General features: G+C 42.3%; 1 protein-coding gene across 1 annotated transcript in view; it reads left to right on the forward strand.

The window, feature by feature from the left end:
• The first annotated feature begins 308 nt into the window (after nt 1-308).
• The window catches only part of CRHR1 (corticotropin releasing hormone receptor 1), a 356,198-nt gene continuing 340,940 nt past the window's right edge, over nt 309-15,566 (forward strand). The window contains exons 1-3 of the mRNA XM_077252715.1: nt 309-423; nt 560-687; nt 7,269-8,172. Coding sequence (XP_077108830.1) covers nt 8,134-8,172 — 39 coding nt within the window. The 5' untranslated portion in view covers nt 309-423; nt 560-687; nt 7,269-8,133. The remainder of the gene's footprint in view (nt 424-559; nt 688-7,268; nt 8,173-15,566) is intronic.

Here is a 15,566-nt window from a genome sequence, read left to right on the forward strand (position 1 = left end):
CTGCTTCGAGATGGATTTTTATAGGCACAAGATTATGAATCAGAGTTGGGAATTTCTTAGACATGTTGACTGACTCAAAGGTGGCGATGCACTTTAAAGTTTGGAAACAGATAGGGTTAATAATAGACAAATGGAGGGGGGGGTAGGAAAAGAGCAGCATCCCAATGAATGTAGATGATGAAGCTGGCTGTGAGAAGATATACAGCATGTACCACCATACATTGAGTGTGTGGGAGAGAAGGGAGAAGAATGCAGAAAAGAGGGAGCTAGGTGAGGATGGCAAGAGATAAGTAGCAAAACGAAATAATTGCATGGATACAGAAAAAGGGGATCTGCAACAGAGAAACGAACAACTGCAGGGAGGGGTGATGAGACTTTGGACTGTATCCAGCAGGAAAGCGAGCAGGAGACAGAAATAGGGAGGTAGGCTGCTCTGCTTCTCCTGTAGGAGGTGAAGGGATTCCCCCATAAGAGGGGAGCCCACCCCTCCAGGTTAGGAGAGCAAACAGCTGATGTCCCTTCCTTTGCTGACTGTCACAATACTGCTTTGCCTCTGCAGTGCGGGGACGTTTGGCTATGTAATCTCCGGAAGGGACGCCAGGGGCTACGAAGGTCTCGTTGACAACCTGCCGATGAGCCGGGGGGGACTCGCCTTAAATAAAGCAGGACATTACTGCCATCAAGAGGGTGAGAATTTATATTTATACTTTATATCTTTATTATGGGAACCTAAGCCCAGCTTCCAGAATACAATTTCTCGCTGCTCGTTCTTCACATTAGATCCAGCAGTGAAACATTTCCAATAACTTACGTCCTGCTATGTGCAGAAAGCCAGAGCCAGCGAATATTAGGGTTAGGGCAATCTCATCCTTACATATTGCTGTTAGTTATATACGTAGGATTCTAGTATGTAATACCACCAACCTTACCCTCCGTCAGTCAGTTCCTTCTATTTATATGAAGTCACACATTTGGAAAAAGTGTTATTTAAGGTCTAGGTTTATACACAGATAGATATAATGTACAAGCCGAAAATAATACCGTAAGGAACAAGTATTCTCAGCCATAAACATGAGCTTGTAAATATAATAGAAAATATCTTTTTTTAGGTTTCTTATGGGCCATAATATTTAATCTTTACTCACAGTCCAGATGGGCAAGCATTCTGACGTGCTAAAATCAATCAAAGCGAAGATCCTACTAAGACCAGTCCTACAAAAAATGCCCTAAAGTAAGGAGAGGCACTTCATATAATGAATAACAACAAATACCCATATAAATACTGATATGGGAAAAATGAAGAGATCCACTAGTGATATTAAAAAATTAACATTTTATTAAGGATAAACAATAAAAACATACAGGTTGAAAAAGCACATGATATGAAGCAGTAATACCGTAAGGGACGTTGGGCACTCAAAGGGGGGCAATAACGAATGAAAGAATATATCTAAAAGAGGACTATAAAGGATATCATAGGATCTAGCATGTGAACACATGATGGTAAGTCCCTCTTATACTAATGCGTCTAAATCAGTGCCCAGAAAATAACCCCAAAAGCAAACCAGATAATAATATCAGGAAGTATTGACAACCACCATGTAACTGATAACCACCATGTACTGACATATACTTCTGTAAATATGGGTAAATGCGGTAATATAATAACCGCTAGCTAATCCCATTTAGTCAGACATATATCAAGCCATTCTATGGATGCATAGCATAATAATTACCTGAAGTGCAACCAAGTAAGATGCCCAATAGTGATGAGCGAGTATGCTCGATACGCGGGTTTCTCTGAGCATGCTCGGGTGGTCTCCGAGTATTTGGGCATGCGCGGAGATTTAGTTTATGTTGATGCAGCTGCATGATTTGTTAAGCAACCCCACATGTATTCAAACTGTCTAGTAGCTGCAAATCATGCAGCTGCATCAACATAAACTAAATCTCCGAGAACGCCAAAATACTCGGAGACCACCCGAGCATGTTCGGAGAAACCCGAGCAACGAGTATACTCGCTCATCACTAATGTCCAAGTGTCCCATTACCTCGACGTGCATTTCGCCACCAGCTTCTCCCGGGGGCATGCGAAGACCAGTAAGGCCAGTCTTAGTAAAAAGTAGCTATGTTAAGAATTAGGAAATAAGGGTATGTTACCGCACAATTTAATCAAATAGATTTTCACACAAATTGACACGCCTCAATGGGAAAATATTGTTGCAGAATATTTTTTCTTTCGTAATTTGTAAAAAATGCTTCAATACCATGTCACAACAATGTGACATGCGACTTATTAAATTAGGTTCCCACGTCATATATTTGGTGCAGAGTTTACAGAACATCTGCATCAAGACCCACGTGGATTTTGCTGCTGATTTTGTTAAGGATTTGGTGTAGATTTCAGCTTTTCTGCAGCAAAGGGTGAAATTAGCACTGGTTCTGCACAAAATCTTGACATGCTGTGAATTTGAAAGAAAACTCAACAAAAGTTAATTTCTATGCAGATTCCGAATCAAGAATAAAAACCGCAGGATGTGAATGAGATTAAGTTAAAATTCATCCATTGGTCCTGCAAAATACTACTGCTTTTACAATTGGAAAATACACGTATTTGTATAAATTTAGGCACCAAATATGCAATGCATGAACTCAAATTAAAACTTGAAGGTGAAGTGGATATAAAACTGCCCTAGCAGAGGTCCAAATTATGGTTAGAGAGAGAAATAGTGTAGATGCGGTTTTTGTTTGTCAACACCTCTTCATTAGAACAAACTACAATGAATGGAAAATAAAAATGCGTTGGAAAATGAAAAATACCATTTCTGTCTCTCAAAGTACTTTGAACCTCTGGTAGGGCAGTTTTATACTGTATACTCTTCTCCTTGAAGTGTGCATCTCATCACACCGGTGGATCTGCCTATTCCTACAAGCCAAAACAGGGGTTGTGGCTGTCACAACCCCATCAGGTGAGCAATTCCCTGTTTTTCCATTTTGCTTGTATACCAGATAAGACCCTACTGCCCTTTCTGTCATTCCAGGTTTGACTTCACTTGAACTCAGATTAAAGCAGTTTCTGAGTGTATTCCTCCAGAAAACTGCCGTAAATGGGGACACATAGCTTATTCCAAATGAATGAAGCTAATCTGGTCGCAAACAAAAAATGGAAATTCATAGAAGAAACCCAAGATTTTTGATCAAATGCACATATCAGATACGCACGCGTTAAGGTCAGATTCACATATCCATGTTTCGTAGTCCAAGTATGGATGTCCAGACTGGCCACGGATTTCCTGATTAAACTCAACAGCCTCATAGGCATATATAAGGCTGTCGCGTTTGGGTCAGGAGAGCCACGGTCAGTTCATACATCTAGGCCCGCACTTAGATCATGAAACACAAAAGTTTGAATGCCGTCTGTATGTTAACATGCAGTTTTTTCCAAGGATTTTGAAGCAAATCCTCTTCAAAAGCAACATCAAAAAGTATTTGAAATGTGGATGTATATTTTAAAGCGGCTCTACTGCAAGGCCACATGTACACATTTAATCTCTGGTGAGTTTTTTTTACTTCAGTATTTTTAAGACAAAACAAGGAGAGGAGCAATCAGAGGAAAAGTATAATAGAAACACGTCACCACTCCTGTATTTTTTACCCTTTCCTGGTTTTGGTTTAAAAATACTGAGGTAAAAGCTCATCAAATACTCAACATGTGTACGTCGCCTGAAATCCCCATAGTTAGGTAATCACCCAATAGATATTAGATAATTGTGACTACTCCCTTACATCCAGTATATAAACATTCAGGTTGGTACAAAATTCCTGTATTTTCACAAAGGAGTGCAGAAAAAGCTGTTTCCAGACAGCTTATCTTCCAGAGAACAAAAGATTCTGGCATTGAAATTCAAATTGACCATCCCTTATCTTCCCCAACATCACCTGTTGAGAGAATGTCAGGAGGTCTTCTTCACACCCATTAGATAGTGGATCCCACTGATGTGGGCAGGTTCAGACTACTTTAGGGTACCGTCTCACATAACGATTTACCAACGATCATGACCAGCGATACGACCTGGCCGTGATCGTTGGTAAGTGGTTGTGTGGTCGCTGGGGAGCTGTCACACAGTCAGCTCTCCAGCGACCAACGATGCTGAAGTCCCCGGGTAACCAGGGTAAACATCGGGTTACTAAGCGCAGGGCCGCGCTTAGTAACCCGATGTTTACCCTGGTTACCATCGTAAATGTAAAAAAAAACAAACCGTACATACTCACATTCCGGTGTCCGTCAGGTCCCTCGCCGTCTGCTTCCCGCACTGACTGAGTGCCGGCCGTAAAGTGAAAGCAGAGCACAGCGGTGACGTCACCGCTGTGCTCGCTTTCCGGCTGGCCGGCGCTCACAGTGCAGAGATGCAGAACACCGGGGGACAGACACCGGAATAAGTATGTACTGTTTGTTTTTTTTTACTTTTACGCTGGTAACCACGGTAAACATCGGGTTACTAAGCGCGGCCCTGCGCTTAGTAACCCGATGTTTACCCTGGTTACAAGCAAACGCATCGCTGGATCGCTGTCACACACAACGATCCAGCGATGACAGCTGGAGATCCAGCGACGAAAGAAAGTTCCAAACGATCTGCTACGACGTACGATTCTCAGCAGGGTCCCTGATCACTGCTGCGTGTCAGACACAGCGATATCGTATGGATATCGCTGGAACGTCACGGATCGTACCGTCGTAGCGACAAAAGTGCCACTGTGTGACAGTACCCTTAGTCTAATGTATATGGAGCTTTAAGAGAGCAATAGAATCAGACCAAGAAAACCAATAAACCTACAGGATCCGTCACAAGCCCTTCTGACCCTGTAACCATAGGTAAGACAAGATTCAAGGACTCCTGATTCTTCGTTTGAGGTGACCTGCAAGGCTCTATTTCAGAAACTGGAGAAACCACAATGGAATTTTTTTTTAGCCCTATTAGGGTCACCTTGGAAAATCGATATGTAGCTACTCAGTTTATTTCTCTCAACGGAGAGACAAAGAGAAGGTAGAAAAGTACAAGAAGTGACAAATGAAGAAAGCACAGAATCAGACACAAGTCTACAACAAGTCATTTCATGGTGTCAGAGGATGACCACATTCTGTCCTAACCAGGGAATTTAGTCTATGGTGGCTGTAAACAATAATAACTATGATAGTGATGTGTTCACATTCAGTTTGAGTCACGGTATTTTTAGTATGAAGCCTGCTGGACAGTATTGAGCACATATAGCCCTTGTACCATTTATAGATATATAATAGACTCAAATTCTTCATTTCTTGACAACTTTTCCAGTCCAATTATTGTCTATTCTTCGAGTTGTACAGTTCTGCTCTTGTGAGGTTAGTGTGAATGAAAGAAGTGTAAAAAACACCAATCCAAATTAAGAGCACCTGTAGGTGTCTATAATGGGGTATCTTAAAACTAAACTACAAATTATAATAAATAGGATACTATATATAAGCAGCATTCTATAAAACAATCCTGGGTAAAGTGCAGCCCATGGGCTACGTCTGGTTTTTCCGAAGGACTGAAAACCCTGGCCCACAGGCTGCACCATGTGGCTGCCCTCCCCATCCACATCCCGATTGCAACTCTATCTGCATCATACTGCATATTGGGGGTTGTGTGTGGTATCATACTGTGCATAGGGGGGCTCATACTGTATATAGGGAGGTTGTGTGGGGGCTCTTGAAGTATATAAGTGTGACTGTGTGTGGGCTCATTATTTATATAGGGGGGCTGTGTGCGAGATCGTACAGTATGTAGGGGGGGTGTCAGCATAATGAATTCTGCTGAATATTAGCCCTGAGTCAGGCACAATGGGCCTGACAGTCACCACTTATACATTTTTGTTTCCCCCTCCACTCCAAGGCGGCAGGGGATCTCGCTCCTTCCGTTACCTTCCTATCTGTAAGTGCTGCCTGAAACCCCCTCACTTGGTTTTAACGCCTTCCGTGTGTAGAGCAGGTGTGTTCGACATGGCCTCTCAGGCTCATTGCGCCTGAAGGTGCTCACTTTTGAAGGTTCGTACTTTCTAGGTTTTTTTCATCACAATTGTTCATTTTGCTCGTTTTATGAATGAATAATGCAAAGTTTGTGGATATTTCATAAAAATAAGTAAGGTTTTCTTAGGCTAGGTTCCCATTGCGTTAATGGGATAGCGCTAACGGACAGCGTTGCACGGCGAAATTAACGCCGTGCACCGCGTCCGTTAGCGCTCCCATTGCCGGCAATGTTAGAGCGCATTGCTAGCGCGTGTCATTTTCGGCACGCGCTAGCGATGTGCCGGTCTTTTGTAGCGCGCCTCGGACGCTTGCAGCGTCCGCGGCGCGCCAGAGGTCCATTCCCCGCTCTCGCAGATCGGGGATCTGCGAGAGCGGGGACGTTAACGCGACCCCTGAACGCGGCCCCGAAAAAGACATTGCGTTAGCGCAATCCGCTAGCGCTCGCGCTAAACAGATTGCACTAACGCAATCTGAACCTAGCCTTAGAACTAAGATGGTTTTCTTAGAAATGGCCTCTCAGGCACATCCAAACGCGTAATAATCATCTGTGATATGATATGACGTGATAATATGATCTGCCAACCTTGCTTTTCTTCTCTGCCAATGTGTTTTTTCTGCTGAGCTTTTAACGTCTGAATCTGAGTTAACTTGACTTCAGTAGCATCTAAGTGCCTTACAATTAAATGTTTTGCCTAATATTAATGTTTAGTAATAGTTATTTCCTGAAAACTGGAGGCTATCTTGGCAGTAGTTGTGACATTTGGGTACTTTTTGTTTTATTACTTTTATGGTTATTAAATTAGTTTTTTTGCATCTGATTTAGCATGCTCTCTTTTAATACATCCCTATGAAGGTCACCAATTACTTTAAGAGCCCTAAAATTGAGATAACTAGATATTATACATGATTTTCTAACCTGTGCCTATCAGGCGCATTGTGCCCAAACTCTGGTTAAGTGATACAATTAATAGCAATATAAAATTATAATTATGAGGTTAATGTTAATATTAATATTGAGCAGAATTATTTTCAGCCTATTGATTTGGTCCTCCACAACTGTCATGGTCTCTAATGTGGCCCCTGGGGAAAATGAATTGCCCACCCCTACTATAGAAGATATACATGGATGATAGGAAAGCATCACATAGGACTTCACTCATTTGTTAAAATCCAAATAATTTTTAAGGTCCTAGAAGTTTAAGGGCATTTTTTTTTCTTCTAGATTTCTTATTTTCTGAGGGACAAGGAGAGGAGCTTAAGCTGTGACCAACAAAGGAGAAGACGGCTGGAAGAAGGAAGAACAGTGGGATCATACCTTGGGAGAGAAGTAGAGGGAGGGTGGGAGAGACAGAAAGAAAGGAGGAGGGAAAAGAAAGGAGTGCAGAGAGAAAGGCAGGGGAGGAAAAGGCAGAGGCAGAGAGAAAAGCATGGAAGAAAGGTGGAGGGAACTGATGTCTCTGGAAACAGGCTCAAGTGAACCTACAATCTAGGAAGGAAAAATAAAGCCAAGGTGATACGCAGAAGAAGAAAGGAGTGCAGGTGAAAAGGAATTGGGTGTTATAGAGTTTAGGAACAAAGAGATCGGGATTGAATGCAAACTGGAGAAAAAGCGAGATAAAAAGAAAGAGGACATGACAGAAGAGGTACCAAGAACTGCGACCCTCCTGTCTGCACCTGTCCACTACAACTACAGCTCCTTACACCTGCTCTAACCCACCTACCTCGAAGCTGTGGACCACTCCACCTCTCCTTTCTATACCATAGCCCCTCTTTTGTGGACCACTCCACCTCTCCTCCCTATACCATAGCCCCTCTTCTGTGGACCCGTCTACCTGCTCTTCAGAAGACCTTTCTTGTTTGGCATCTCTTTTATGGGACTAGTTCACATAATGTGTTCCTCTGGATAAAAAAATATATTATCTTCTTTCCTCTTCTTAGCCCCTCTTTTGGTACAAGTACAAATGTCACTGACGGGGTGCACATCTACATCTATCAGATGATTTAATCCAAGCATCCAAGATAAGAACTTCCTTCACTGGACTTTTGGATCACAGTTTGCTCATTCTTGCTAAACTTTTAATATCAGGATGCTGCCTGCCAGATTATCAGCTATCCTTCTAGTCCAGGTAAGAGCTATATATTCATGTACACCATATATAATACGTCTGCTGCATGTGAATACACCAGATATATATGGCCGTGTATACAATGACTGCACACAGCAGTAATCAGAGTGGATATATCAGAATCCCAAGCCTTCCATAGAAAGCATGTATCTGTGGGATTCAAGGATATAGGTTTTCCTCCCATTATTCTATAAAGCCTAGGAAGCAACTTTTATGTTTTTTGTGATTATTTTCAGTCGTTTGGTGACAAGGTTGCTTAAAGAGAAGCAGTCAGGATGGTTTTTCTATGGAAATTATTGTTATGGCATTATAGGTCCTAGTACATTAACAATGACACCTGTCTTGTATTAATTTGATGTGCCAGCACTGAGAAATCAAGGTTCGAAACAACATGCAAATTACCCTGGAAGTGCATTGTGGGTCAGGGCATGGATCCATCCTCTAAACACTTCCAGGCTAATTTGCATGTGTCTTCAAAGCTTTATTTCTCGGGAATGGCAAATCAGACTAATATAAGGCAGATATAATTTCTCTTGCTATCCTAGGACCTATATAGCCTTAACAATAATTTCAGAAGTAAAATAGTCCTAACCGGGTCCCTTTAAGACAAGCATAACATATACACACTGGTCAAAAATAACAGAATGCCAAAGTATGCTATGCACAATGATTAATGACATGTTACTATTCTCAGGTCAATGAATTCCTCAAATTAGCCATACACTCTATAACATCATATATATATATATATATATATATATATATATATATATATATATATATATATATATATATATATATATATATATATATATATATATACATATACACACAGTATACACTGCTCAAAAAAATAAAGGGAACACTAAAATACAACATCCTGGATATCACTGAATAAAATATTCCAGTTGTAAATCTTTATTCACTACATAGTGGAAAGCGTTGAGAGCAATAAAACATAAAAATTATCAATGTAAATCAAAATGAATATCTCACGGTTGCCTGGATTTGGAACCATACTCAAAATCAAAGTGGAAAATCAAATTGCAGGCTGATCCAACTTCAGTGGAAATGCCTCAAAACAAGGGAATGAAGCTCAGTTGTGTGTGTGTGGCCTCCACGTGCCTGTATGACCTCTCTACAACGCATGGGCATGCTCCTGATGAGGCAGCGGATGGTCTGTTGAGGGATCTCCTCCCAGATCTGGACTAAAGCATCCGCCAACTTCTGGACAGTCTGTGGTGCAACGTGGCGTTGGTGGATGGTGCAAGACGTGATGTCCCAGATGTGTTCAATCGTATTCAGGTCCGGGGAACGGGTGGGCCAGTCCATAGCTTCAATGCTTTCATCTTGCAGGAACTGCTGACACACTCCAGCTACATGAGGTTTGGCATTGTCCGGTATTAGGAGAAACCCAGGGCCAACCGCACCAGCATATGGTCTCACAAGGGGTCTGAGAATCTCATCTCGGTACCTAATGGCAGTCAGGTTACCTCTGGCAGGCACATAAAGGGCTGTGCGGCCCTCCAAAGAAATTCCACCCCACACCATTAGTGACCCACTGCCAAACCGGTCATGCTTAAGGATGTTGCAGGCAGTAGATCACTCTCCACGGCGTCTCCAGACTCTGTCACGTCTGTCACATGTGCTCAGTGTGAACCTGCTTTCATCTGTGAAGAACACAGGGGGCCAGTGGCGAATTTGCCAATGCTGGTGTTCTGTGGCAAACGTCAAGCGTCCGGGTATTCAGACCATCCTCATGGAGTCAGATTCTAACCGTTTGTGCAGACACATGCACATTTGTGGCCTGCTGGAGGTCATTTTGCAGGGCTCTGGCAGTGCTCCTCCTGTTCCTCCTTGCACAAAGGCTGAGGTAGCGGTCCTGCTGCTGGATTGTTGCCCTCCTTCAGCCCCCTCCACATCTCCTGGTGTACTGGCCTATCTCCTGGTAGCGCCTCCAGCCTCTGGACACTACGCTGACAGACACAGCAAACCTTCTTGCCACAGCTTGCATTGATGTGCCATCCTGGATGAGCAGCACTACCTGAGCCACTTGTGTGGGTTGTAGAGTCCGTCTCATGCTACCACGAGTGTGAAAGCACAACCAACATTCAAAAGTGACCAAAACATCAGCCAGAAAGCATTGGTACTGAGATGTGGTATGTGATCCCCACCTGCAGAACCACTCCTTTATTGAGTGTGTCTTGATAATTGCCGATAATTTCCATCTGTTGTCTATTCCATTTGCACAACAGCATGTGAAATTGATTGTCAGTGTTGCTTCCTAAGTGGACAGTTTGGTTTCACAGAAGTTTGATTAACTTGAAGCTACATTCTGCTGTTTAAGTGTTCCCTTTATTTTTTTGAGCAGTGTATATATATATATATATATATATAGTATGTATATATATATATATATATATATATATATATATATATATATATATATATATATATATATATATACACATGTGTATATATATGTACACACACATCTTACTCCTTTTTATTACATAATTTCCCATTTTTAGTCAACACCGATGTGACCTGTCCATGTCTATTTCTACTAGCACTAATAGTATTACTATCAGCCTGTATTGTCCTCCTACTCATTATAGTTACTATACGTTTTACTTAATGTACACTGCTTCTCTACTTTTTCATATTTTATCAACGCTCTTCATGTAATATACTCCCCATGTGAAGTGCTTCAAAGGCCATATTCAGACGTTGGTGATTTTACATGTAGGCAAAAAAAATCGTCTGAGTGTCATTAGTGTTTTGAATCCAAATGTTATCAGTGTTTGGTCACTTTTTACCATCAGTGTCTGGTCAGTTTTTGCCATCAGCGTTTGGTCAGTTTTTACCTTCAACTGTTTGGTCAGTTTTTAGTATCAGTATTTGGTCAGTTTTGCCATCAGTGTTTGGTCAGTTTTTACCATCAGCATTTGGTCTGCTTTTACCATCAGCGTTTGGTCAGTTTTTACTATCAGTGTTTGGTCAGTGATTTATACGTATAGATAAATAAAATAAACAAGTAAGTATAATAATTGCAAACCTTCTCCTCTACATTGCAAAATTAATCACAGAATGTTTCGGACTACACACTGATGTGCTATCTGTGATTTTCATGAAGGCGTAGACTTCCATGAGTAATTTTGATCTGTTTGATGCTTTCAAGTAAAATGCATGAAGTCAAAAGTCATGATTTATTGAATTTGGTGCATCTTAGACCGGCCATGCACCACCATAAGAAATCGACTCCAGTCCGAGAGTGGAGTTGCCAATCTCTGTCACAATTTATGCTACATTTGTAGCATTAATTATGATCAATTTATTGATCAAGCTCAGCCATGCCATCTCAGCTAAGCAGCACCTGCCTTCCAAGACATTAGCATACCTGGTCAGAACTGATTCAAAAATCGCAAAAAATGTGTAATCTTGAGTTGCTCAAATTTTTTTTTACACTTTAAATAGTTTTATGTCAGTTCTATGAAGAAAACTGTTTGATAAATCATAGCTTAATCCCTTTCTGACATTGGGAATAATAATACACCAATGTTGGGCATCCTCCCTTTGATGTGGGCTCCGGCGCTGAGCCTCATCTGCTGGTACATGTGTAACATAGAAGTATTGAGGCAAGCATATTATAAATATATTTTATTTTAAGATGACGTGTCTCCTATATGAAATAGAATCTAATATGCAAAAATGGACTAATAAGGATCAGCTGCAAAAAATGCAACATAAAACAACACAAGAACAACAGCCATAAAGATCCTAAATGAATAATTTTATTGAAACATCATTACAAGAATAACAATGAACAGGTATAAAAGCATGGGGAAATGACACTCAGGCCACAGCCGGGCCAAAAAACATGACCAGGTGTCCACGCACGGACCAGGTCAGCAGCAAAGGTGCAGCATTGTAACAGATTATATATTGCACAAGCCCATAAAATTTACAAGACCATGCTTGTCAGTGAATATTAGTATCCTGGGCAGTGCACTATTGCAAACAATAGACATATTAGGGATGTACATATTTTGGCTGCACACCCAGTGCACGCACAGAACAAATTGTGCAAGATAATTGCCTATCAAGCGTACCAAACTATGCCTACACATAAATATGTATATTTATATTATGGGTAGTGCAATGCTCAAATCGATTGCCATATCCAAACATACATACCTAAGCTGCACGACCGGTACACACACTGGACCACCTGGCCGGACCCCAACGCGCGTTTCGGAGCTGCCGCAACGCTCCTTCCTCAGGGGTCACCCCCTGAGGAAGGAGCGTTGCGGCAGCTCCGAAACGCGCGTTGGGGTCCGGCCAGGTGGTCCAGTGTGTGTACCGGTCGTGCAGCTTAGGTATGTATGTTTGGATATGGCAATCGATTTGAGCATTGCACTACCCATAACATAAATATACATATTTATGTGTAGGCATAGTTTGGTACGCTTGATAGGCAATTATCTTGCACAATTTGTTCTGTGCGTGCACTGGGTGTGCAGCCAAAATATGTACATCCCTAATATGTCTATTGTTTGCAATAGTGCACTGCCCAGGATACTAATATTCACTGACAAGCATGGTCTTGTAAATTTTATGGGCTTGTGCAATATATAATCTGTTACAATGCTGCACCTTTGCTGCTGACCTGGTCCGTGCGTGGACACCTGGTCATGTTTTTTGGCCCGGCCGTGGCCTGAGTGTCATTTCCCCATGCTTTTATACCTGTTCATTGTTATTCTTGTAATGATGTTTCAATAAAATTATTCATTTAGGATCTTTATGGCTGTTGTTCTTGTGTTGTTTTATGGTACATGTGTAAGCTGTTTTGAACAACTGACATGTGCCTCTAAGAGACACGGGTGGAACTGTGATCCACCTGCGTCTGTTAACTAGTTAAATGCCGCTGTCAAACTCTGCACTTGGAACTTTTTTACCATCTTCCAGTACAAGCTCTACTCGTCCCACAAAAAACAAGTCCTAACATGTCCATTTTGACCAAAAAATAAAAAAGTTATGGCTCCTGGAAGTAGGCGAGCAAAAAACAAAAACGCAAAAACGAAAATACCTCCGATCATGAAGGAGTTAAAGGGGTTGTCCGGCCTTAGAGTTCAAGTCTGTAGTCACTTTATGTGACTGTAGACTTGTGATTCCTCACATTACACACACTGTGAGGATTCTGCACTAATGTCACTAAGAGCTGGTGGACATGTGACCACAAGTGTGCCATTTGCATTCTTCAGGCCATGTTCTGACTAGACGTGTCCAGCCTCACTCAATACATTTGTATTGAGCGAGGCTGCGCACGTCTAGTCAGCACATGATCAACCGTATGCAAATAATTTACTTGCTTCCCCTGCAAGTGACGTCAGTGATCTCTCCACGTGGGGTATTCTGGCAAGACACTGTTGCCGGATCGTTACTTCTGACCTGAGTGGGCAACAGAGAGCGGGCTGTCATTGTGCACATTGCACAGTGCATATCGCGCAAGGACTAACGCAGCTCCTGAGATGAGCATCACTGATGACGGTTCGTTTCAGGGAGGGGGCAGGGGCTTTTTGCAGTGACAGTAGCCTCTGCCCTTGATGACACTTTGAGTATCCTACCATGCACTGGGATTCTCAAACAAAGCATCATTAAGGAAGAAGTAGAAAAAGAAAAGCAGTTACATAGTGTAGTTAGGGAAGAATAAGGAATTTTTAATTCAAGTATACTAGCTGGCCCGTGCAAAATTTTCGCACATTGGTTGTCGGGGGCGCAGGCAATTTCAATTGTGATGCAGTGACCCTGTTACAGGTAGGGGGCACTGCATGGTCTCTCCAGAATACGCACGGAGGCGTACTGAGGCCATAGGAATGCATGGCAGTCGCAGGCATAACTATGGTGATGAGACAAAGTCTGGCATTATTGTGAATGGCAGGTATGTGTCGCAGAGGAAGATACTCTGCGCTATCAGCCTGAAGTGAGGTTGTTCTGGGACCTGTAGCTCCACAAGTTCTTGTGTTGTTTTAGAGGGAGGCTGGCAGAGCTAGTTTGAGAGCTGGGCAGGTAGAACTGGCCACACACACCACCAATCTATGGGAGTGGTTACAGCTTGATAATGTGACCAGGGTGTGGGTCACGTGGTTCCTGTGTATGGACTGGAAGATCCTGTGGGAGGAAGGGCCTGAGTGTTGGGAGGTCCAGAGTGTGGACCAGATCCCTGAAGAGCACCTGGTGTGGCCGTGATCCTGAGTGGTCTCTGTGTTGCGAGGTCCTGTGTGTGGACCGCATCCCTGAAGAGCACGTGGAGAGACCATGGACCTGAGTAGCCGGTGATGGCTACTGATTTGGGGAAGATACCATCCTTAAGTGGGTCTGGAGCCGACTAGTATGTGCCTGTCAGGCAAGTTGGTGATCCCTGTAAGACAGCTTGCCCAGGGAGAGAGGACTGACAAGGAGTCAGCAGGTGGAGCAGGAGCTCCCGTAAGGTACCTCCACAGACTGTTGGTGCTTATTATGTTCTATGAAATGTGCGGTCACCCACGGCAACTGGTCAGAGAAGGACCAGTGTTTAGCTGCCGCAAACTAATAATGTGGAACCTAAAGTCATGTCCTGATAAAGTATGTAATCTACTGTTCATCATACGATTTATGACTCTTTAATAAACTGCATAGACTTATATGAAAAAAGTGTTCCTGTGTACCTTGAATCCCGTTGCTAAGTGAGTATTCCCCTACCTGTTAGTGAGCGCTATCTCACAATATGTATAGACTGTATATATGTTTTCACAAATATGTGAGCCCATGGATCCATCATATGTCCATTTTGCAAGCCGGCGAGAAAATCTCGCCATACGGATGTCATACAGATGTCACACTGATGCTTACATGCGAGAAAATCGCATCCTCACACTGCACACTGATGACATACTGATCACTGTTCAGGGAACACTTCTGCGATTGTCATCAGTGTAAAACGGACCGATTTTTTTTTTTTATACGGTGTGTGTGACTCCAGCCTAAAGGAGATCCCCCAACATTAAACATAATGACATTTTACTTAATGATCAGAAGGAGTCTGATTGTCAGGACCTTGCAAAAGAACAGGAGCAGCCAAATTTTTTCCCCTTCCAAAGCAGCACTGCCATCTATCTGCAGTGTAGGGAAGTGCAACACAGCCCTATGTATATGAGCGGAGCAGCTCCCTGTACAGCAGTGCCACTTTGACAGTAAAAATGATGAAGGAGAATTGACCCCATAACTGAGCATATTTACACCATTGTATCATAATTGGGAATATCCCTTTAAAAAAAAAGTAATATCTGCAGATTATTTTACCTTTTTTTTCCATACGGTTGCATTTTTTTTTTCAATTTTTGCAAGCTTGTTTC

The sequence above is a fragment of the Ranitomeya variabilis genome, chromosome 4, assembly GCF_051348905.1.
Source record: "Ranitomeya variabilis isolate aRanVar5 chromosome 4, aRanVar5.hap1, whole genome shotgun sequence".
Taxonomy (NCBI): Eukaryota; Metazoa; Chordata; class Amphibia; order Anura; family Dendrobatidae; genus Ranitomeya; species Ranitomeya variabilis.